Source organism: Mirounga angustirostris, unplaced genomic scaffold (assembly GCF_029215605.1).
Source record: "Mirounga angustirostris isolate CCGP_5_RB_7025 unplaced genomic scaffold, mMirAng1.0.hap1 SCAF_10, whole genome shotgun sequence".
In the NCBI taxonomy this organism is placed as follows: domain Eukaryota; kingdom Metazoa; phylum Chordata; class Mammalia; order Carnivora; family Phocidae; genus Mirounga; species Mirounga angustirostris.
Window position 1 is genome coordinate 80,640,922 of NW_026991718.1, and position 24,731 is coordinate 80,665,652.

The window sequence follows — 24,731 nt, forward strand, 5'->3', positions numbered from 1 at the left end:
GTTCTGGGTTTGGGTGCAGAGCTAAGATATCCTCTCCACGTGGACAAAACTCACATGTAAACACACAAACAAGCACCTGTATACATGTGCGCGCACACACACACACACACACACCAAACACATTTCTGCCGTTCCAACAGTGCCAATCTTTTGTTTTCATTTCAAATGAATGAGTTCAGCCAATTTTGATCTTTCCTTTCATGTCATTGAATGGCGAGTTGCCACAGTATGTTGCTCTGCTTTCTCATAGAGAAGCATCAACTTCTGTTGGTTCTGCTGTGCTTTTGTTTAGGAGAGTCACCTCCAAGGAGTCCAGTCAGTTCTAGTGGATGTGGCCTGAGGAAAAATCATACTTGGAGTGCACCAACTTCAGGCCTGGGAAGAGACTCTTGAGGGGGTGGGCTCTCGTCTCTCACATAGTCCCGTAGTCTTTCCCTGCCAGCTGGGTGCATCAGCAGGCATCTCTGAATTCCACATTTTTCAGAGCCCTTGCAGATAGAGGGATGGTTAAAGAGAAATTTCCTGAAGCTGCCCATGGCTATCAGGTGCCTCTATGCTCCTTAAAATAAACCTGATGGACTTTGAGAGGCACTGGCCTCGCTGAACTTCAAATCGCTTAAACTGTTGATGGAAACATTGAAAATACCATTACTCATTCTGATAACATTAAAGCATGTAAGTATACCAATCCTGAGAGACTCTTTGAAAGATAAATTCTACAGCAGAGTTGGCCCGAGTTTCTAAACACTGCTGTCTCAACACTCCTATGATGGTAAAGTATATCAAGAGATCTAGAGTTAGAGGAGACCAATAGCTCAACCAAGCCAGAAAGATTTTTAGAATTCCACTCTTGAATAAAGACGACTCAATGGTCTCACAATAACCAACCCTATTTTTAAAATATATGCAGATTGTGGCGAATTTCTTTCTAATTAATTAATTAATTAATTAATTTATTTATTTTTTAAGATTTTATTTATTTGAGAGAGAGAGAATGAGAGAGAGCGAGTACATGAGAGGGGGGACGGTCAGAGGGAGAAGCAGACTCCCTGCCGAGCAGGGAGCCCGATGTGGGACTCGATCCAGGGACTCCAGGATCATGACCTGAGCCGAAGGCAGTCGCTTAACCAACTGAGCCACTCAGGCGCCCGAATTTCTTTCTAATTTAAACTCAAAATTTTTAGATATGTAAAATGCTACCCCCCCCATATCTTATTTTTTCTTCATAAAGTTTAAATTCCTTGAGGTCTGGAATGAGTCTTAGAGTTCTCTCACATGTTTCACAGTACCTGATAAGATGTTGGGTGCATCCATGAGTACTGTTTGGTTTCTTTTTTTCATTTTTTAAAGATTTTATTTATTTATTTGACAGAGAGAGAGATAGAGCAGGACACAAGCAGGCAGAGTGGGAGAGGGAGAAGTAGGCTTCCTGCCGAGCAGGGAGCCCAATGCAGGGCTTGATCCCAGGACCCTGGGATCATGGCCTGAGCCAAAGGCAGACGCTTAATGACTGAGCCACCCAGGTACCCCTATTGTTTGGTTTCTTGTTTGAGCATATTTTCCCCAGGTCTCTAGCAGTGGACAAGAGATGATAGATGACCTCAGGTAAAAACATGTTCCATATAAAGATGATGTAATGTGTAATTAGATTCCTCTGTCAGTTTTTCATCTGTTATGTATAGTGGCCATAGGTAAGGAGAAGAGGTAATTTGACTCCCTTGTTGAGACTGGGTTCTTGAAGCAACGATGAAAGAAAGTATTTGGGGGGAGTGTTGCATGCATATGTGTGTATATGTGTGTATGTGTGCACATGCATGTGTTTAGTATAATTGTGATGGGCAGAATAGGTTGAGTATATGATAGGGCAGAAAACCATCAGTATCCATTAATATGGCTGACCCCTTATACAGATTATTCATTTAATATTGATAACAATACCCTTTGCACAAAAGATGTAGAGAGATTAAGGAATTTGCCCAAGGTCACACTGCTGGTAAGAGGAAAACCAGGATGCATCTAAGGCTCATGCTGTCTCTGCTATAGTAGAGAATTCTTTAGCAGATGGTACATCCTGATTGTTTGAAAGTCACCAACATTTTGAACCAAAAATCATGAAAGTGATTAATGCTGGTTCATCCAGAGCTCTAATGATTGTAATATGTGTTCACGGATCTGTATTACCGCCATCCAAGACAAGCTATCCGGTGGCACATGGAAAAAGCTCAGTTGCGGAGGCTTTGGACCCTGGCTTTTCCTTGTACTGCCTATTGCCTTGGGTAAGGGAATCATCAGCCTCTCTGAGCCTCCGATAAGGCTCTGAGGAGTGCCTGGGATTGCATGTGCCAAATCCCCGCCCACGGAGCCTGGCTCCCACTTACGTGCCCGATATGTATTAAGATTTTCAAACCATTCACACTGAGGCACCAGCAGTTACACTTGCTGCAAGAACGTGCACAGTTGGTTTAGGAGCTGCAGCTTCCAGGAAGTTACAGCTGCCAACTCACCCTCAGGGCACTGAATGACCTGCCACCTACATGGAGTCGGGGAGGTTTTGCTGAGAAAGTCACCCACAAGGGAAGAAGAATCTACTTAAGGTGAAATGTAACCATCTAGGGAGATGATGTGAACATTAGGAGGGGAGCATGATCAGAGATCTTTGAAATAGACAATGTGGTGAAAACTAGTCGGCGTCTGTTAACAGCACCGTTCATGAATTTAGCTTATCGGGAACCTGGTTTTGTGTCTTCGCTGATAAAGAAAATTGGAGGCTTTTTAAAGAAAAAGTGGCTATTGTATCTAGCAGAGACCTATTAAACAAATCGGTGTTCAGAGTTCAACTCTGTTGGTAGAAAGTGGGGGAAGAAAGAGCTCAAGTATGACTCGCTGATGGTAAGTGCCCTTGGGTTATTTTTTAAACACTTTTATCTCAAAGGGAATGACATTTTAAGGCAGAAAATTAGGTTAAAAAGAATAATTGCTAGCCATCTTTTTTTGTTGTTTATGGAAAAATAGTATTACTGATGGGAAAATCCAGTTAGAGATTGATGGAGTCTTTGGTAGTCTTGTTTGTATAATATGGAACTTTGGCCTCATATGTTGGAAAGTTCTGGGAGAGGGTGGGAAAGCAAGGGGGCCTTGCTGTGGACACACAGAGTGTGCCTATTCCAGCTATTCTTTCTGGAGTCCCTGAAAATCCTGATGTGTTGGGGAATAGAACTCAGGAAGTAAGGAGCTTCAGGACAGTAGGGGTGAGGGAGAGGCACGTAGTGTGGGAGGGGAAGTCAGCCATCAGGGAGAAGGAAATACAGGATGGAATACAAGTGGAGGGTATAAGGAGGAGGACTGGGGTGAATAATTGATTTCAGTTCACATTTGTCATTGGTGCCTGCTCTGAGGCTCTTCTTGATGGCTCCATTCTCTTTCTCACTGAAGGCTGCCCAACCAAGGGTGTCAATCAAAATATGGCAGAGCTGGCCCCAAAGCCTTACCCACTGAGCATCACCGTTTCCTAATAATTTCCTCCAGGAGCAGAGACATGGGAGGTGTGCTTCTCCATGGCTGCAATGGTTCTCTTACCAGCTCCTGAGGCCAAAATGTCACCGTGTCATTGTCCCCCGAATATCAGTCTGAACATTGCTATCCCATTTATGCTATTCTATGTAGAGAATTTGAGTCAGAAAGCCCTGGGGTTGTGCAGAATTGCATCTAATCCCTGCTCTTGCACTTATGTGATGCACGACTCTAGGCAATTCATCTAACTGCTTTCATTTTTGTATTCCTTACCCACAAAACCAGCATATTAGCACTAATGCCAAACTCCGAGGGTGGTTTCTAAAGAAGAAATGAATGCAGAGTACTTAGTTCAGTACCTCGCTGACAGTAAATGCTGAGTAATGTCCGTCCTCATCGTTGTCATTATGTTTTTCCTTTCCGACTCTGGGAACTCTTATGTCTGTGCCCTGCAGACCGGCTGTTGGGATGCTGATTTGGACTTTAAGAATCCCCATCAAGTCATCAGGTTCTCTCTGCTCTCAAACTGGTTGTTTAGATGAGGCGATTGGTCCCAAAGTATTTTCCTACCTGACACGTCTACTCTTGGAGACATGGGCCAATAGCTCAAGCGGGTCTGGGTGTCTGGTTTTCAGATATCTGCTTCTCCAGGAAGGGAGCTCTTCATCTGCGTCCTTCTAAATACTCACCCTGTGATTGGGAGGGTCTTTCTTTCTCTGCTCGCCCCTGCAGACTTCCCAGTTTTCTGTGAATGCAGAGATGGACAACTTCAAAGGAGAGAGTCTGCAAAGTTTTGGGCGACATTGGGATCCAAGAGCAAACGCACTGCTGTGGGTAGGCACAAGGTGGGAGTCTCCCAGCAGGGGTGAGGCTGAAATGGTGTGAGTGTAGTGCACGTGTGTGCACGTGCATGACATAGGGTCCTCATTCAAGGTGAAGGGAAAGGTCCCTCTGGTCTGGAACAAAACTCTGACAGCAACCAAGTCCAGTTTCCAGAAAGAAAAAGGGAAAAGGGCCAGCCAGGTTATTTGAATTCTAAACAGGGGCCTTTAAATTTGTTTTTAAATTTAATTGTAAAAATTCTTAATATGAGACCTACCGTTCTAACAAATTTGTAAGTGTGCCGACATTGTTAACTAAATGTTAACTAAAAGCACAGGACTGTAGAGCAGATCTCTAGAAATTATTCATCTTGCTCAACTGAAACCTTATGCTTGTTGGTTACCAACCCCCACCTTTTCCCCTCCCCTAAGCTCCAGGAAGCCACCATTCACTCTTTGATTCTATGTATTTGACTTTACATCAGTGGAATCACGTAATATTTGTTCTTCTACGACTGGTTTATTTCACTTAGCATAATGTCCTCAAGGTTCGGGCTGAATATTATTCCATGGTATGTATATACTCCACTTTCTTTACCCATTTACCTCCCCATGGTCTTATATTGTTTCCACACCCTGGCTATTGTGAAGAGTGCTGCAATGAACATGGGAGGGCTAATATCTCTTTGAGATTCTGATAAATACCCAGAAGTGGGATTGCTGGATCACTTGTTCTATTTTCTGTCTTTAACTTGTTCAGGAACCTTCATGCTATCCTTAACAACTGTCGCATTTTGCATTCCCCCCAGCAGTGTACAAGGGTTCCAATTTCTCCATGTGCATAACAACGCTTATCTTTTGCTTCTTTGATAATAGCCACCCTGGCAGGTGCGAGGTGCTATCTCATTGTGGTTTGGGTTTACGCTTCCTGGATGGTTAGCGATGTTGAGCATCTTTTCATGTACCTGTTAGCCATCTGTGTGTCTTTTGGGGATAAATGTCTATTCAAGCCATTAGCCTATGCTTTAATTGGGTTGTTCTTTCTTTGCTATTGAATTGTAAGAGCTCCTTATATATTGTAGAAATCAATTCCTTATGAGACATAGAGTGTGCAAATGTTTTCCTCTATCCTGTAGATTGCCATTTCTGTTGATCATTTCCTTTGCTATGGAGACGTTTTTAGTTCAATGTAGATCCTCTATTTTTCTCTTGATTTTTGTCTATTTTACTATGCTTTTGGTGTCTTATCCATGAAATCATTGCCAAGACCAATGTCATGAAGCTTTTCCCCTATATTTTCTTTTTAGGAGTTTTACTGAAAACTGGGTGCAGACTCAGGAGAGACTGGAGATGTGGGGTGATGAAGGGGAGCTGGGTCATGGTTGGGGAGGCTCCAGCCTGTGTGGGACGCAATTGTCTTTAGTTCACTTGTAATAACACAGCAGAAGCAGCAACAATAATTATATATTGAGGGTTGGCTCTGGGCCAGCACCTGAGCCATGTGCTCTTCATCTACCATATCCTGTTGTCCTTATGATAATTCTGTGAAGTAGGGGTGAACCCCAGCTCTGGCTGATTCAAATCCCGTGCATTCAACTCCTATGCCATGCCAATGCTGGTGAGAGCTTGGGCTCACTGTGGCAAGATTGAATATGAGCACAAAAAGGGTTGGGTTGAGTCTGTGGGATTGGCTCTGGAGCCATGTGTGGCTGAGCTCCCGGTGAAAGGGGACAGTGCCCCAATGGAAAAACAGAATAAAGATGGTGTCCACTACAGTGTAACTGAGAATTAAACAAGACCTTATAACTTATTCCCTGGGTGGATGGTTAACATTGAATTTCAACAACCACAGACCCTATCCAAGACCATTTATGACAACTTCCTTCAACGTGACTGAAGTGTGGATGTTAGGTGCCCATTTGAGGCCGCTGTAAGCTGGCAATCAAGACTTCCCTCCATGTTCCTCTCAGAAGCCTTGTGGTCAAGGTGCTGAAGGGACTGGGGATGAGCCATGGTGCACTGGAGTCTCCACACTCTTGGCCCCACTTGCCCAACTGAGGACCCCAGGACACAGGTCTATCCCTGAGGAAAGGGAATGGGATGACGTGAATGGATCTCAGGTTGTTGGTCCCTCTTCCTGCTCCTCACACTCTTGGCCCACTCCCAGGACCAAACAGCACTTTCTAAAGTCCTTTTCACCCCAAGTCCTTAGTTGGCCAGAAAACATCAGCCACTATCTGCTGGAAGCTTGGCTTACTGTACACTGGTATATGAAGGCTTTAATTCACCAGCTGAGCAGTAACCTTAAATGCCAAAAAAATCAGTCTCTTGACTCCTGCATTCAGGGGGGACAAGTTTCCTTGGGTTTCACTACTCTGTAGGAATGATAAGCAGAGAAGTAAAGACAAAGCGTTCAGTTGTGAATTCCCTCATCTTTTTTCTCTCCTTGTGCAGGACTCTGATAGATTCTGGCCTGGAATGTTTCAAAGTGCTTTATCTTCATTTTGATTTATTTTTTGGGGGGGGCAGTGTTTCTGGGAAATTTAAGCATGTCACACCCCACAAGTCTCCGTTAGATCACTGCTGACATAAATACCAACTTTTAAAAGACATCAGGGAAATTACTTTTCAAAAGATAAAACAAAAAAATTAAGGTTTTCAAAAAGTGATCAACATTAAGCTTTATATAATGAAGACATTTTAAAACAAATCATGGTGACCAAGCAAATGATCTTAGAATGACTTTGCCTCCTCTGTCATTAAGGAGTATTTTGAACAAATCAGAGGTTGAATTCAAACCTGACTACTTTTGGCTCTTCTTCTTTCTCTGTCCTTTAGTATATGTGTGTTCCCACTTTAATTCCCCCTTTCTTCAATCTGTTAGTGATGGTTTGTGCCCCTGGCCTCTGACCCAAATGCAGAGCTACTTCACCCACCTCCTATTTCTCCTTCCACCTTTATAATGAAAACATCCTTAAACATGGGATTCAATTCAGTAACAATCTATTTGGAGAGTAAATTAATCTTCATGCTTACCTAACAATGTTTGTTCATTTGTTCATTCAAAAGCTATTTATTGAGGACCTATAATGGGATACATAAGGGAATAAAACAGAAAAAAATATATATGTGATGCATAAGTCAAGGATTTTGTGTGTTAGGAGGTTATAAAAGTCATGGAAAAAATAGAGCAGAATAGGGGGACTGGGAGTGTAGGATTAGTTGAGGAGGAGGTAGACTTCATTAAGGAGAAAGTGAGGGAATGAGTTGGACAGATACCCGGTGGAGGGGAATCTCAGAGGAGCCAGCTAGTACAAATGCTCAGAGGTGGTGGCAGGTGTGCGGTGTTCAAGGAAGAGGGAGGAGAAAGGTGTGCATGGAGTGGAATGAGGGTAGGGAGCACGGAAGAACCTGAATCAGAGAGGTGTGAAGGGTGGCAGACCACGGAAGGGCCTTCTAGTCCATTACAAAGAATTTGACTTTCACTGGATAAAAGGGAAGGCTTGAGAAGAGGAGTGATCGACAGGATCATGATGGTTTCTGCTCCAAACAGATTATAAGACGCAAGGGAAGGACCAAAGAGACTGGTTTGGAGGCAACTGCCATCATCCAGGTAAGAGACAGAGGTGGCCTGGACCACCAGTGAGGGCCATGACAAGGGGGCACGCGCTTGGGCCCTGAATATACCTGCAAAGTAGATTCAGCGGGACTTGTTGATGGATTAGAGGGAATGTGTTGGAGAAAAATAAGCATAAGGACACCTCCAGGGATTCTTATCTACGCAGCCGTAAAGATGGAGTTACCATCAACCAGGATGTTAAAGGGCTATTGGAAGAGCAGGTTTTGGGGGAACAGCAGGAATTCAGTCTTGACAGGTTGATTTTGAGAGACCTAGGACATGGTGGAGATGTCAAGTCTGCAGGTGAATACTTGAGCCTGAAGTTCAGGGGAAAAGTCTGCACAGCAGGTTTACCAGTGTGTAATCAGTGAGTAGGTGATGTTTAAAACCAGGAAACTGCTGGGGGAGGTCACCGAGGGGATGTGACAGGTGGTTGCCCCTCAAGCTGGGAGTCAGAGACTCCTCCCCTCCTCCCCTATCCTTGGAATGTGGGTCCTGCTTGCTTTCTCCACTCCCAGAGGCTGTTCCCAGGGCATACACTTGAGAAAGCAGTGTGGTGCTGAGACCGTCTGGAGGGTATACATTCCTGAACCCAGTTAAGTCCTCTATACAAACTTCTAAGATTTGGCGGGCAGGTGCAGAGGTCTATTCGTCTTGCTGTTACCTCTCAAGTAAGTTCCCTTGCTCATTAAGACTGCCACCTACCTATCCGGGATGGCCTGCCTCTTTCTTCAGCCTCTCTCTGCGCCCCTCCCCCCACCCCACGTATGGGGGCCAGTTTCAGATGACGCCCGGGAAGCTCCCGAGGAGGTTGGGAACCAACAGAAACTGGATGACATCACATGAGGGATGAGTGAAGATAGAGAAGAAAAGAGCTCCAAGGGCTAAACCATGAAGTAAGGGGAGAGGGGAGGCATGAAGGAGCAGCCAGTGGGGGTCCTGCAGGAAGATGCAGGAGAAGTCATTCACCTGTGACCGAGACACCTTCAAGGGAAGGTGAAGGCGGAGGACTGACCCTGGCTTTAGCAAGGACATGGGGGTAATCAGTGACAATGACAATAGCATAGTGCCATTATGATCTTATCGATTTATTAACAAATTGAAATTTAAAGAAAGAAATAATGCAGTGTTCCCCAAGTGGATTCAGATTCCATCAAGTTATTTACAAAACAATCAAGCAAACTATCCAAACAAGAAAAAGAAAGAGAGAGAGAGGATGCTAAGTTAACAACTTATTTTAACTAATGCTGAATTCTCAACACTCCTCCAGTATTTTACACAGAGAGATCCAAATTTATCTTTTAGGGAAAAGTGAATACTTCTCTGCAGGGAAGTTTTATAGTGAAAATAAGAAGTTGCTCCTTTGTGCCCTCCTGGCCTGTCTCCTTTCACTCTTGGAGATCTCATTTAGTCTCCTGGGCTTAATTTCATCTATACACTGATATCTCCCAAATTTGTTTCCTTAGCCTGAATGTGTTTCCTGAACGTCAGGAGCAAGCCCCCCTGTTAACGTGCCATCTTCAGCAGTATGTCTAATAGATATGTCAAACTGAATATGTCTCCCACCGAGCCAATCTTATTCCAAAATCTGTTCCACCTGCAGTCTCCCCATCTCAGTGACTAGTAACCCCTTTGTCCAGTTGCTCAGGTCAAACCTTGGAGTCGCCTTTGGCCACTCTCTTTCTCTCACGTCCCAGATCCTATCCATCAAAAAATCCTGTCAGCAGTACGTCAATGTATATCCAAACTCTAGCCTTCTCTCACCACCTACACTGCCATCTCCCTCTCGCCTGGAGGACGACAGAGCCTTCTGATTTGTTCTTCTCCTTCATCCCTAGTCCTCCTTAAGGGCATTTTCAGCTCCCATGCCATTCCTTGGCTTGAAATCCTCCAACAGTTTCCTTCTCACCGAGTATAAATCCAAGGGCTCAAAATGACTCATGGAACTTTGCAGGCGTGGATCGTCAGACCTCCAACCTGCTCTTACTTTTCTGCCATTTCTTACTCCACTCGACCACGTGGCTCCCTGCTTCTCCTCTGACCCACCAGGCCCCCTCCGCTCCAGCGCATCCACACAGCCTGCCCCTTCTGCCCAGGCTCTGCTTCAGCAGTGTATCCAATGTCCCCTTCCTGGTTGGCCTTCCCAGGCCCCCCTACTTAAAGTTCCATTTCTCCACCTCTCTTTCCCCTCCTCCTCTGTTTTCTTTTTTGGTTTGTAATACCATCTAAAATCGGCTATAAATATTTTTTACTTCTCTATATTGTTTATGGTCTTTCTTCTCTGCCAGGAGGTAAATTCCACGTGGGCCGGTATTTTCTCCTGTCACTGTTTCGCTTGGTGCACTGCTGTACCCCCAGGATCCGAAACAGTGATAGACATCTAAGAGAGGCCCTCACGGGGGTCTGGTTTCAACATTTTGCACTTCCAAGCCCTATTGATGCAGAATTGGTATGCAGGTCCATGCTAATTATTAAAACACTGAAATACTTCCTTACTGATGAGTCCGTAGCACCCCTCAGCACTCCTCCCCACAACCACAATACCCTCCACTGTACTCCCCTGGGACCTCCCCCTGATCCAGAAACCACAGGGTTAAGCCCAGCTCCTTTGCAGTGGCCGGTGTCCTTGTCACTGGTCAGTGCCAATGTGATGTTGTCTCTGTCAGATATTTCAAGCATTACCTTTGCTCTCACCCAAGAAACCACCAATAAGCCAAGCTGGTTGCTCATAATCTTAGATAAAAAATTGAAATAAATTCAGGGAAGAAATTTACCTAAAAGTCTTTTTTTTTTTTTTTTTTTTTTGGGAAAAGGGCAGACCACAGAGTTTGTTCTAGACAACTTGTTTCTGGAATCATTCTCCTCCCTCCCACAAAAAATTAACAGTTTTCTCTACGGGAATATTTATTCGGGGAAGTTTGATGATAAAACACTGTCAAGACCTCCAGTGGAGATTTCATCCCAGAAATGAAGCTGGGTCTCTTGACTTCAATACAGTGCTTTTCCTATTACATATGTGGGAAAATAAGACGTTATTTTATTTTACTGTTTTATTGGGAAATAACTAACTCAATTGAAACCAGAGATCTTAAATGCTGAATGTGATTTAATGATTATATTCAGTCATGTAATTACCATCCCAAACACCATAGAAAACATTTCTTCTTCCCAGAAAGTTCCTACCCACCCTTTTCCCACCAAATTCCCACAATTTCAAACACATGCTTTCTGATTCCCAGCAAGAGATAATTAGCTTGCCATTGAGCTTCATAGAAGTGTAATACATAATATATATTCTTCTGTGTTTAAGCATAATTTGGGGGGATGGGCAGCACTTTATTATTTTTTATTTTGCAACAAACTCAAACTTACTGGATGTGATCTTTTCAAGATTCATCATGGTGGCGCCTGGGTGGCTCAGTTGGTTAGGCGACTGCCTTCGGCTCAGGTTGTGGTCCTGGAGTCCCAGGATCGAGTCCCGCATCGGGCTCCCTGCTCAACAGGGAGTCTGCTTCTCCCTCTGACCCTCCCCCCTCTCATGCTCTCTCTCTATCTCATTCTCTCTCTCAAATAAATAAATAAAATCTTTAAAAAAAAAAGATTCATCATGGTATTATATCAGTAGTTCCTTTTTTTTAATGCCTTTTCTTTATCCATTCTCCTGCTGATAGATGTTTGAACTGTTTTCTGTTTCTGATACATGAATATGGCATTCATAAACATTCTTTCACAAGTGTTTTGTGGACATGTGCTTTTAATTCTCTTGGGGAAACACTAAAAGTGGAATTGTGAAGTTGCAGAGTAGATGTTCCTTAACTTTTGGTTTTGTTTTTCGACTCACCAAGATGTACATGCAATCAAGTGCACACATTTTAGGTGTAAAGTTCAGTAAGCTGTGACAAATGTATACCGTATGAAACCATCATCTTAAATTCAGATATCATCCCATCAATTTCTCTTATTCTCCTTTACAGTTCATTGACTCGCACAAACTCCCTCCCATTACCTTTGCAGTTTTAGAACATTATAGAAATGGAATCATACAGTGTGTACTCTTTTACACCTGGCTTTTTTCACGCAGCCCAGTGTTTCTAAAACCCATTCATATCGTGTTCTTCCTTTATTTATCACCAGCAGCATGCCATCATGTCCATTCATGTGTTGCTGGTCACCAAAATTCTGTGACCGTTTGGGTATGAGTCTTTTTGTGGGCGTAAGTTTTGATTTCCTTTGGGTAAATCCTTAGAAGAATTTCTGGGTCACATGGTGAGCCGTTGTCAGAAGCTTCCAAACTGTGTTCCAAAGTCGTTTATCATTTTACACTCCCACCAGGGATGGATGGAATTCTAGTAGCACCACAGCCGTTTGCCAACACTTGGTACTGTCAGTCTTTGTGATGTCATCAAATAGAATCTCATCGTAGTTTCAACTATTTACATTTCTCTAATGACTAGTAATTCTGAGCATCTTTTTTATGTGTTTGTTGGCCATCATGTATTTTGTGAAGTCGCAGTTTGAGTTTTTTTCTCATTTTTTAAAATCAGCCTGCTTTGTCTTCTTCACATTGGTTGTGTGAGTCATTTATAAATAATAGATACAGGTTTTCCATCAGATGTATAAATTGTATTTTGCCTGCCTGCAGCTTGGCCTATTCAAACCAATGAATTTAGTTTTCTCTCATGATTACTGAATTTAGTTTTCTTTCATGATTACTGATTTTCATATCTAGTCTAAGAAATATTTGTCCTTGTCCAGTAGGAAAACTATGAAGATTTTCACTATGCAATTTTTTACAAATATGATCCATTTTGATTTTGATTTTGATCTGTGTATAATGTGAGATAAAGATATGTCTTTCATCCATACAGATAGCCCGTTTTTCCATCATCACTTGTTGAAAACTATGCTTTCCCATAGACTTATGTTGTTGCTTTTATCAAAAATCAATTTTCTGCATGTTTGAGTCTATTTCTGGACTCTTTTCTTCTGATCCTTTGATCTATATGTCCATCTTGATGCCAACACCACACTGTTTCATTATTATAGCTTTATATTAAGTCTTAAAGTCAAGTTATAGAAGTTCTCCAACTTTGTTCTTATTTTTGAACAGTATTTTGGCTATTCTATGCACGTAAACTTCCGGGTACATTTTAGAATTCTCACAGAAATTATAGATGCTGATTCTAATGTTGGGAAAATAAAGGCCAGACTGAGCCCAAGAGAAAGGAAGATATACAAGAAGTAAACGAAGAATGACAGATGCGGGCTACAGGTTATAAAATCATCATAAAGTGTTAGTCTTAAGCGGATCTTTAGTCATTGCACAAGACTGCTGGCTGGTTTTCATTTGGCCAGCGCCTCTGTTTCTCCCTCCTCTCTGTCCCCAGTCCCCAGAGATCCTTCTGGCTTGCACAACACTCTCTTCTTGGCCTCAGGAGTTTCCATGGGATGTTCCAAGAGTGACTTAGGCCTTACCTTACCATAAGATAGAAGGGAAAAGCCAGAGTTTCAAGGAAGAGATGGAAAAGCACAGCCCAAAGTACATTGTTCCTGCTCAGATTTGTATACAGACCTTTCCTTTCCAGACCAAACATTTCAACCCCTAGTCGGTTGTACCAGCTCATTCAACGAACATTTCCAAGCATCTACTTTGTGCTGGGCACTCTGCCAGGCATGTGAGCTGTATCCATGGACACAACTCACAAAAATTACCTCTCCTTCTAGAGCTCATAATCTAATGGTGGAAAAAGAATACAAACAAGAAACACAAATTCATAAATAGAAAATTAAAGGCTGGTGGGTGCCCCGTTAAAAGGCCAGAGCTGGGTAAGAAAATAGGGAATGGGGGAAGAGAAGCTGCCATTTAAAGTCGATCGATCAGATACTCAAATGAATGTTTTGACATCAATGTCCATGACTGCACTATTCACAATAGTTGAAGGTAGAAGCAACCCAAATGTCCGTGATTGAATGGATGGATAAAGAAATTGTGGTATATTCATACGATGGAATATTATTCAACCACTAAAAGAAATGAAGTACTGATATATTCTTCAACATAGATGAGCCTTGAATATACTCTGCTAAATGAAAGGAGCCAGACATAAAAGGTACTTATCGGATGATTCCATTTATATGGAATATTCAGAAGAGGCAGATCCAAAGAGGCAGAAAGCAGACTGGTGGTTGCTAGGGGCTGGAGAATGAAAGGAAGGGGGAGTAATTACTAATGGGAATGGGATTTTATTTGGAGTGATGAAAATGTTTGGGAACTAGACAGAGGTGGTAGATTCACAACATTGTGAGTATACTAAATGCTACTGAATTGTCACTTTCAACTGATTTTGTTCCGTGAATTTAAGCTCAATAAGAAAAAAGTTACTCAGAAGTAAGAGAAAGGATAGAAAGAAGGAGGGAAGGAAGGAAGGAAGGAAGAAAAAGAAAGAGAAGAAGAAAGAGAAAAAGAAAAGGAGGGAGGGAAAAAAATAAAATTAAGTAGTCAGGGTAAGTCTTTCTGAGACTGTACCACAGGGACACTGACTTCGAGGAGGTGAGAGAATTAGCCTGGTGGGTAACTGGAAGAAGCTGTCCAGACAGAAGGAAGAGCAAGTGCACAGTAGAAACTGCCCTCGTGTGTTCAGGGTTGGAAAAGAGGAGTCAGGAGAGTGATGGATAGCCTCAGAGCTGCTGTAAGGGGGTTGGCTCTTCTTCTGGGTGCGGTGGGAAGACATTGGAGGCCTATATGATCTGACAGGTTTTAATAGAATTTCTGGAGCCTCTTTATTAGGAACGGTCTGAAGGGGGGGACTGGTGGAAGCAGGGATAACTATCATAAGCTATTGTTGCCATCGAGGCTAGAGGTGAGGGTGGCTAGGGAGAGGAAGGTGGCAGTGGAGGTGGGGAGAAGTGGTTGCAGGTAGAATGTGTTCGAAGGTGAAACCTATAGGATGTCCTGATGGATTACAGGTCAGATGTGTGAGGAAAAGAAGAGGCAATCACACATGGCGAGTTTTGGCTTGAGCAACTGGAGGGATGGAGTTGCCATCACTGAGATTGAAGAAGACTATGGGAGAAGTTCCTTTTCTTAGGGGTGAGGCAGGGAAGGAGTGTTGAGATCTCCTAGAGTTTGAAGTGTGGCAAAGAAGAATCAAAAGTACTCTGCCCAAGGTGACACAGTGGATGGTGTTGCCCCCCAGGGCCTCCCCCCCAGACCACCTACCACCACACACGATCTGCCCCCCATCTGTTGCAGGCTCTAGAAACACCCCATCAGGAGAAATGGGAGGAAAGGGACATCCAGAATGCTCTCTAATGAAACGGGGAAAAGATTTCCCCTTTGCTTATTCTTGTGAAAATTCCTGAGTGAGACCCTGACCCACCTGGATTCATGTATGTGTAATATGACAAAAATGTCCTCGCTTTTAACGTGGCTTACAGTAAGACCAGGCCATACACGGCCAGCTCTGGAATATGATACTTACATCTTGATTTAGTTATGATACCAGGCAAGACAAGTGAAGTCTTGCCTGATATCTTGTAAGTTATGAAATATTTGAGTGCCACGGTCCAAATGCAAGTTGCTAGCTGTTACTCTGAAAATAAGGGCTTTTGGTTTTTGTTTATTTTTTGGCAGAAATGTCAGTGAGTTAGATTATAAATAGGGACACGCCAGATTTCAAAACTATAATCTAAAATCTGAAGAAAATTATGGCCAAACTCAAAAGTCAGATCGAAGTTATGGCCAAATTAAGTGAGATTAATTTTTTTTATTTTTCTTTTAAGATTTTATTTATTTATTTGACAGAGAGACATAGCGAGAGAGGGAACACAAGCAGGGGGAGTGGGAGAGGGAGAAGCAGGCTTCCCACCGAGCAGGGAGCCCGATGTGGGACTTGATCCCAGGACCCTGGGATCATGACCTGAGCTGAAGGCAGACGCTTAATGACTGAGCCACCCAAGTGCCCCTAAGTGAGATTAATTTTTAAAATGAAGAGTAGTTCTGAGAAATCTTAAGAAGAGGGTATCTGCTAGAGAAACAAGCAGACACTGAAAGCTTTCTTCTTAACTTGACAGGAATCAAAATCTCTGTTGTATTTATTAGTTAGAAACCCTTGCCTTTCACATTTTGTCTAAGTTATTATGAACCATTATATGTTTTTGTTGGATGGTGTCATAGTAGTGAGAAGCCAAAGTGGCTTATAGAAAAGAGACTTTCGGGAAATTAGACTAGCTTATTTTGTTTAATGACCCAGCCCAGAATTATAAGAAAGAAAGTTTGACTCTCTATTTTTTTCTCTTTTTTAGTTGATTTTCAAGGAAAAAAAAAAAGCTCATGGGTTTTATTTTAATTTGTAAAAGTTGAGTGGTATTGATAAGTACTTCAGTACTTTGAGTGAAAGGACTAAATCGTTGAATGGATTACTGGATTATCTTACCATAATCGTTAGATTTTACGAAACGTTTCTGCCAGGTTTCAGGATCATGTTAACATTCTAACTGAAGCCTGATTTTTAACTAAGAAATCTTATCTGAAACTAGGAAACTCATGGAAATGTGGCCTAGTCTCATGAAGAAATGCCTATATTTAATCAAGCTTTTTGAAAGATATTTTAGTGTGCAAAATAAAAGTTCATATTCAAGTATAAGAATGTTCAAGTTCATATTATTTTATTTAACAAATGCTATCCAGAGTTTAACCATGCCATAGACACTGTTCCCAGTTCACCTGCTCCTGATTCTGTGGTCTCATCGTGAAACTCATATGATCTTGATAATAAGAGTTTGGACAACTAAATCAAGAATAGAGATAAGCAGACCCAGTTCCTCAGATTGACACCAAACATGTCATGGTAAATCTCCTAGCCGTGACAGGACTTTGTATTTCTTCCTCTCAGAGCACATGACTGATGCCCAAACTAAGACTGAATCCCCAAGCAGATGGGCATGCCTGCTCAAGAGCACTTCACCTTGCTCACCCAGTGGCAGTGTGACCTCATGATTAGGCATCTAGTCTTTGGAGCCAGACTGCTTGGGTTCTATCTCTTAGCAGTATGTAACTCGGCCAAGTTGCTTAACCTTTCTGGGCCTCAGTGTCCTTATCTGTAAAACGGGCTTTATGACAATAGTGCTTGCCTCCGTGGGTATTGTGACAGTGAAGGAGTTAATACATGTAAGTCACCTAGGACTGGATCTTGGCATGGAGTGAGTTCTAGATAAAGCTTCACTATTATTACATTATTGCGCGGGTCTGCAATTAGTCCCTGAATCCTTCGGAGATGTGGTAAGTTTTAAAAGTGAATTGAATTTACTCGTGATAGAGTCCTTCCAGCTATGCATAGCTAAAATCTAATTTTGCAATTAACATTCGTTTTACATGGGGTCTGAGAGTTGAAGGCTATGGTCTTCCTAACAGCCCCCTTGAGGTAGCCTTCTTACTCATAGTTTCCCTCTATGCTCCTGAACTCCTTAGAAAAACTGCCCTTTTCCATCCAAACTGATCTGAGTCCTTACAGGGACTTATATTGGAGGAGCTGACATGCTGGGGGAACTTGGTTTTGGACGAGACTGTGTCACATTCTGGACCATAAGCAGAGCCTTTACAAACCTCTGTAAAGTCTGGCTTACTTCTCATTGCTTGTCCCCTCATTCGTTTTTGGAACTCTTTGCACCAAAGCTGCCAAAGCTGGATGAGCTTGTTTAGCTAGTGTTTGCCAAATGAAATGTTGAGGGATATCTGGAAAGGCAGACTCAAGGCCCCAGGACTTCAAGATCACTGAGAACCCAATGAGTAATAATATAAGGACAATAAACAGCAAGCATTATTTAGCTAAAGAAACTGATGCTAAAATAAGGGGAGATGGTTTGATTGCTTCATCTAGAGGGATTACTCAGTGTTGTCCTTATGTTTAAATATTTATGTACCAAGCTCAAGAATTCTCGGGACATGATGCACCAGTATTTTTGAACAAGTCATGGATTATGACTAAAAATCAAGTTTCAGTGTGGGTGGAGTGATGAATTGCAGGATGCCTTTGAGTGTCTCCCCTTCAAAAGGAGAGAGTGCGTGCACCTGAGGAGACTTCAGGGGCAGAAATCACAAGAGTTGGAAACTATTCTTAGCTCAGCCATGGACTTGGAGTTCATTCCCTTCCATCCTTCAGTTTGGGTAAGCATCAATTACTTATCTAAAGTTTATAATAAAAACTTTTCCATACACATAATAAGAAAAGTACCAGTAATTGATGTTTAGAGGAAATGTGCTTTCTTAAAAGTCTGTTTAGGGTTGTTGTGTCTATTGTTCTATTTGCTAGTTTCTGTATTAGCTCAATCCCTTCCCTGACTTTTTAAGAAAAAAACATCTAGTTAAATGATTCTCTTGGTGAAAGGAAAAAGAAAAACACGTAATATTTTTCACAGACCTCCGACTATTCTCAGAAAAACTCTGGTGAACCTTGGGGACAAGTGGAAGCAGGGACACATTTTTGAGGGTTTGGCATTGTGTCTAGGACAATTACTTAATGATTAACACTCGACCCGTCACTTTCCTATATTTTGAGTTGTTCTGTGATGACTATGTGCGTGTACGCCTGCATGTGGGTCACACAGGCATGCAGGCAGCCCCCAGCCTGTGTGGCTATCTGTGGTTTTACCTTGGCATTTATAACATTGTATTTTCCAGGGTCTGTTGAATTTTATAGCTTTAATTTGTTTCAAAAATAGAAACTAGTTTTCTTTCCTCCTAATTCAGCTTCTTCCAGTACATTCTCATGATACTATGAAATAGGGTGACTATTGTAAGCCCTACATGGCCCAAAGTTTCAGTAGGAATAAATGCAATGTTTCATGTCTGAAACCCTGCTGTTATACATATTTATACCTAATAAATACCTGTTGATTGATTAGTTCTCCTGGGGGGGTATTGAATAAGTAAAAATCATGACAATAAATATTTTGCTTGTGATTTTGTATGATTTATGTTTCAGTAAAGACATTGAAACTCTATCCTGCTGTAAACCATCAACCTCCTAGGGGAGACCTTCACCATCATATGTCACGGATTCACCTTGAATAATCTCAACAATCAATTACCAACACTTGCTCTGGATTGATAAGCTGACAATGAGACTTTGGGTCTTGGCACTTTTAACAATTCTCGTACATTCCACAGCAGCTAAGTTTAGTAAGTACTGCTTTTCAACTAAAATTGTAAAATTTTTAAATTAAGTAATTCCAAAACCACTTGACTTTTTTTTTTTTTTAAGATTTTATTTTTTATTTGAGAGAGAGAGGCAGCACGAGCTGTGGGGAATGGCAGAGGGAGAGGGAGAAGCAGACTCTCAGCTGAGCAGGGAGCCCGACACAGGGCTCGATCCCAGGACCCCGAGATCATGACCTGAGCCAAAGGCAGAGGCTTAATGTAACCAACTAAGCCACCCAAGCACCCCATCATTTGCCCTGTTTTAAACTGCTTGCTTCTGGTTGTTCCTGGAAAATTCATTTATGCTCTGCAGTCATTCTTTATCACTAATCTCTCAGGACAGATTCTTCACAACAAATATATCATAATTTTAGTTTTACCTATTTAAATACATCAAAATTTAACCTGCTGCCTGCATGTAGAAGAGAGAGAGATGTGGCTGCTTTCTCACTAGAGCAATGTCGGAGGGTTAGCTCCAAGTTGATGCACTAATCTGTGGTACCCAGTAGAACATTTCATAGAAGATCTTCATCATTTACTATTCTTTTTTTTTTAAGATTTTATTTATTTATTCATTAGAGACAGAGAGAGAGAGAGAGAGGCAGAGGGAGAAGCAGGCTCCCAAGGAGCAGGGAGCCCGATGCGGGACTCGATCCCAGGACCCTGAGATCATGACCTGAGCTGAAGGCAGATGCTTAACGACTGAGCCACCCAGGCGCCCCATCATTTACTATTCTTTCTCAATGAAAGTGTCACAAAAATGGTCCTTTCTATATTTAATCCTAGAAGGATAGAATATAAGAATTATAATGCTGTTCTATGATCATTTCAGGATCCCATTTATGCTTTGTTTGTTTGTTTGTTTTTTGTATCTGCAGGCAAATCATCCTGGGGCCTGGAAAATGAGGCTTTAATTGTGAGATGTCCTAGGCAAGGAAAGTCTCAATACCCTGTGGATTGGTATTACTCAAAACCCAACAAAAGTATAACCACCCAGAAAAGAAATCGTGTATTGGCCTCGGGGGAACGTCTTAAGTTTCTCCCTTCCAAAGTCAATGATTCTGGAATTTATACTTGCATTATCAGAAGGTATTAACCAGGCAGCCACCATAATCTTCAGCTTGTTCCCTTTTCTTTGATAATTAATGGTGTGAGCTGTCCTTCCTTTCCTTTCCTTTCTAGACCTTTGTGGGACAGCTGAATTTATAAAGTGGTTTGAATAGAAGAGTACTTCTAGGAACACCAACAGGTTGGGGTTGGGTGATTATGAACTACTTAGAGGTAGAATAGCAAGAATTAATTTGTAGTCCAATTAGGAAAAGACCTAGATTTCCTAGTGACCAAGAGAACTGAGAACAATCACTCACTTTGGCTGGAAGTAAGAACAAACCAGCAAAAAGACCCAGTAATCTAGATGTTGGGCATCAAGGAGGCCTATGGTGGGTGCAAAAGGGCTCTCACCAGTGCCTTAAACCTGAGAGGTAAGCTGAAGAGGGTTGTATAAGATTGTGTGCCTGCAAATTACTTACCCTACATATATATTGTTAAATGTTTTGATTTTGTGCCTGTATTTGGTACATACAATATGTCAGATGAACTACATCAAAATGCAGGATGTGTATAGTTAGGTGCCTAGGTTCTGAGGTCAGACCAGCTTTAGTTTCAAATTCATGTTCTGTCACTAGTTGGCTGTGTGATGCCAACAAGTGACTTCTCTGTCCCTCTCTGCCCTTATCTAAAATACATATGATAATATAGCCTACTTCAAAGCATCCTTATGAGAATAAAATAATGAAATGTTAGCACCATGAATGGTACATAGAAAGCTCTCAATAAATACCACTTATCTTTGTAATATCCTTGGCATGAAAAGGAGATCTAGTGTATAAAGAAATGGCGAGGGAGTCATTTTCAGGGCTACCACAGGAGTTATGTTTTATTTCAAACGCAACACAAAAAGTATTTATAACTCTAGATTTTTATAGATGTTTATTTATTTATTTATTTATTTGGCAGAGAGAGACACAGCAAGAGAGGGAACACAAGCAGGGGGAGTGGGAGAGGGAGAAGCAGGCTTCCCGCTGAGCAGGGAGCCTGATGCGGGGCTCAATCCCAGGACCCCGGGATCATGACCTGAGCCGAAGGCAGACGCTTAACAACTGAGCCACCCAGGCGCCCCTATAGATGTTTTTAAATAAGAAAACAGTCCCTGTACATCAGTTGTTTGAAGAAAAAAAAAAAAGCAATATTAAGTAAAAGCTTAGAATTGGATGAAGTCATTTCATTTCATAATCCTGAGTAACTTTTTAAATCGTTTGACTTATTTTAATAGTCCTACCTTCAATAAGATTGGATATGTAAACGTCACCATATATAAAAAACAACCAGAATGCAATATTCCAGATCATCTGATATATTCAACAACATGTGGATCAGAAAAAAATTCCAAAATATATTGTCCTACAATTGACCTCTACAATTGGACAGCACCTGTTGAGTGGTTTAAGGTAAAAGGACATTTGGGGGAAATGAATGAAAATTACACAAAACAGGTGCAAGTAAAGAGTTGCTGAAAATGGAATGGAATTTTTCATTGCAGAATTGTACAGTTCTTCATGGGCCAAGGTATCACATACACAAGACCTTTGTGCTGATTGACAATGCATCTAGCAAGGACGCAGGTTATTATACATGCAAATTTATGCACAATGAAAATGGACTCAATTACAGCGTGACGGCAACCAGATCATTCGTCATGAAAGGTAAGCTACTGAATTTAACAAAATACAATATTTGAAAAAAAAATAATGTGGGAGGAATTGTGCCCTTCTTGTTGATTTTCCTAGACTGCAGACCCCCTTATTTGCAGGGGATATATTCCCAAACTCCCAGTGGATGCCTGAAATAGGGGATAGTACTGACCTTATATATACTATGTTTTTTCCTACCCATACATACCTATGATAAGGTTTAATTGATAAATTGGACACGGTAAGAGATTAGGAACAATAACTAATTATAAAACAGAATGATTACAACAAAATACTGTAATAAAAGTTACCATAGATCTTAGCAAATCAGCATATGATGTTTTTGTCTTTCCTTACTAAGTCGAGAGCTTTTACCTTTTCACCTCAAGGAAGTGCTCAATGGCCTCTCTCTGGCTTTTCTGCATTGCCTGCATCATTACTCTTGTGCTTTGGGGGCACTATTAAGTAAAATAAGTGTTACCTGAACACAAGCAGCGGGATACCGTGACAGTCTGCTCATAACCAAGATAATCTATTAAGTGGCTAAAGGGCATGTGGCAGATAGAGTATGGATCTGCTGGACAGAGGGACGATTCATTTCCTGGTTGGGACGGAGTGGGGCACTGTGAAATTTTATCATGATACTCAGAACAGTGAGCAATTCAAAATTTATGAGTTGTTTATTTCTGGAATTTCCAATGTAATCTTTTCGGACTGAGGTTGACCGTAGGTAACTGAAACCCTGAAAAGTAAAACCGGGGATCAGGAGCACGATTATGCTTCATGGTCCTCCCTGAGATGTCCTCCAGCTTCATCTCATCTTGCACATTCTCTGCAACAGAGCAAAGAGCTTTTCTAAATGTGCTATCTAGATCTCAGGAATTTTAGAGGGAGTTTACACTACTAATCTAAAGCCAAATCTGTTCTCTCCTCTATGACTTAAACTTTTCAAAGATGGCATGATCTGAATCCTAACTTAATAAACTTTTTTTTGGATGGCAACATAAGTATTCGCCGAGCCAGATTAACTTTCCTTCTCCCAATTTGTTGTCAGAAGTTCTGTAAGTAGAAAAAAATCTATTTAATCTCTAATATAACTAACTGGATTAGAAATTTAGTGAGAAGTTCTATAAAGGGATAGATAGATATTGTTGGGTGGTTTTTAATCGTCAACCCAAAGTTATCAGGAGGCAATAAGTACGCAAGACTGTTTATTTGGGATCAAATAATTGCAATTTGGGGTACACAGATTTGGGTAGCAACCCAACTAGTGTCCCACTAGGGAGCAAAAGTCAGGGGATTTTAAAGCAAAGAGGGAATGCATGTAGACATCGTTTACAAATAATTCTAATGGGTATTAGCAGTAGAAAGCTAACCTTCATTTAATATAATTGGTGACTAAGGCTATCACAAGCAAGTCTCTTATTGTACCAAGTTGCAGATGTTTGGGCTCATTCTTGGAATATTTATAGTCTCACTAGTTCAAAAGTTCATGGTTCTACCAGTGAGGACATGGGGCCCATCTCCTTAATGGCCTCCTGGCTCCATTTCAAAACCTCTTGACGTAAGTGACACCATTCCATTTCACCTTTCACACAATTCTGGCTTGCAATACCTTCTACATTATCAGTGACCTCAAGTAGATAATTTGATTCTAAAGAGTGTTTTTCAAATGTTAAAGTCTATAAAACCTATTGGTGGTGAAATACCTCACCACCAAGGGTATCAAATCTATAAGGAGTCAGGGTTTCCTTAGCATCACACTATTCTGAAATAAATGAGAATCAAGGGGTGTAGAAATGCAGCAGTCCTCCAGAAAACCCTCTTCACTGTCTCTAGGCATCAGTGCCACAGAATTTCCACAATGGTGAAACTCTGTGAGCGGAAGTGTGGGCCTATGTGTTTATCATGGTCATAGGGCTTTTTTTTTTTCATTCAACAAGCATTTGTTAAGTACCTTATATATGCTGTTGTTTCATGGGACTGTTGAAATCTTCCTTCCTGTAGTGCTGTGCTTATTCTGTAGAACTGTGGTTTTCTAGCAATTGCCAGGCCATGTAATTTATTTAATGTGTTGGATTAACATTTGTTTTAATGATATAAAAGAGAATAGGAAATATGAAAGAGTATCATAGGTAGTAAGGGAAAGTATTACTTGAATATTTTCTTTTTCGTTTGTGTGTATGTGTGTGTGCGTGCATGTATTTGTTGCTGTGTGTCATTGTCAGAAAAATTTGAGAAACATTGCCATGAAATAGGATAGAAATATGAAAACACGAGCTTTATAATGATCACCATCCAATGCTATCTTAATATTTATATTCTCTTTGTCTTTGATTTAAGAGGAGGAAAGCTTTTCTTGGTTTCCAGTAATTATAGCCCCTCCGCAAAATGAAACAAAAGAAGTGGAAATCGGTAAGAAAACTTTAAGAATGCTCTACGTGTTACCTGGAGAATCCTTCCATATGACTCTTGATCTGAATTCCCCAAGCATGGGTCAGGCAGTTAACACGATGGATCTTGGGGATTAAATGAAATGTGATGTGTGGAAATATTCACCTGGGCACTTGCTAATATTAGGAATCCCTAGCGATTACATCTGTATTGTACTTGTAACTCATGGTGCTTTCACACGTACATTTTACTTCATCCTTACTTCTCTCCAGGAGGTAGACATTGTTCCCAATTTATGCTTGTGGATATTTAGGCTCAGGTAGGATCAATGACATGCCAAGGGGTGTGAATAATCTATGATAGAAGGATAAGAACCCAGGCTTTCCGACTCTGCTCATCTCTGTGTTCTCTGGTTCCCCACCAGAAATGAGATACAGCTC

At 41.5% G+C, this 24,731-nt stretch overlaps 1 protein-coding gene across 1 annotated transcript in view; it reads left to right on the plus strand.

The window, feature by feature from the left end:
• The first annotated feature begins 2,681 nt into the window (after positions 1-2,681).
• Positions 2,682-24,731, plus strand: part of IL1RL1 (interleukin 1 receptor like 1) — a 37,503-nt gene continuing 15,453 nt past the window's right edge. Inside the window, exons 1-7 of the mRNA XM_045885261.3 lie at positions 2,682-2,889; positions 17,876-18,115; positions 18,933-19,129; positions 20,026-20,236; positions 21,480-21,654; positions 21,747-21,909; positions 24,241-24,312. Coding sequence (XP_045741217.1) covers positions 19,069-19,129; positions 20,026-20,236; positions 21,480-21,654; positions 21,747-21,909; positions 24,241-24,312 — 682 coding nt within the window. The 5' untranslated portion in view covers positions 2,682-2,889; positions 17,876-18,115; positions 18,933-19,068. The remainder of the gene's footprint in view (positions 2,890-17,875; positions 18,116-18,932; positions 19,130-20,025; positions 20,237-21,479; positions 21,655-21,746; positions 21,910-24,240; positions 24,313-24,731) is intronic.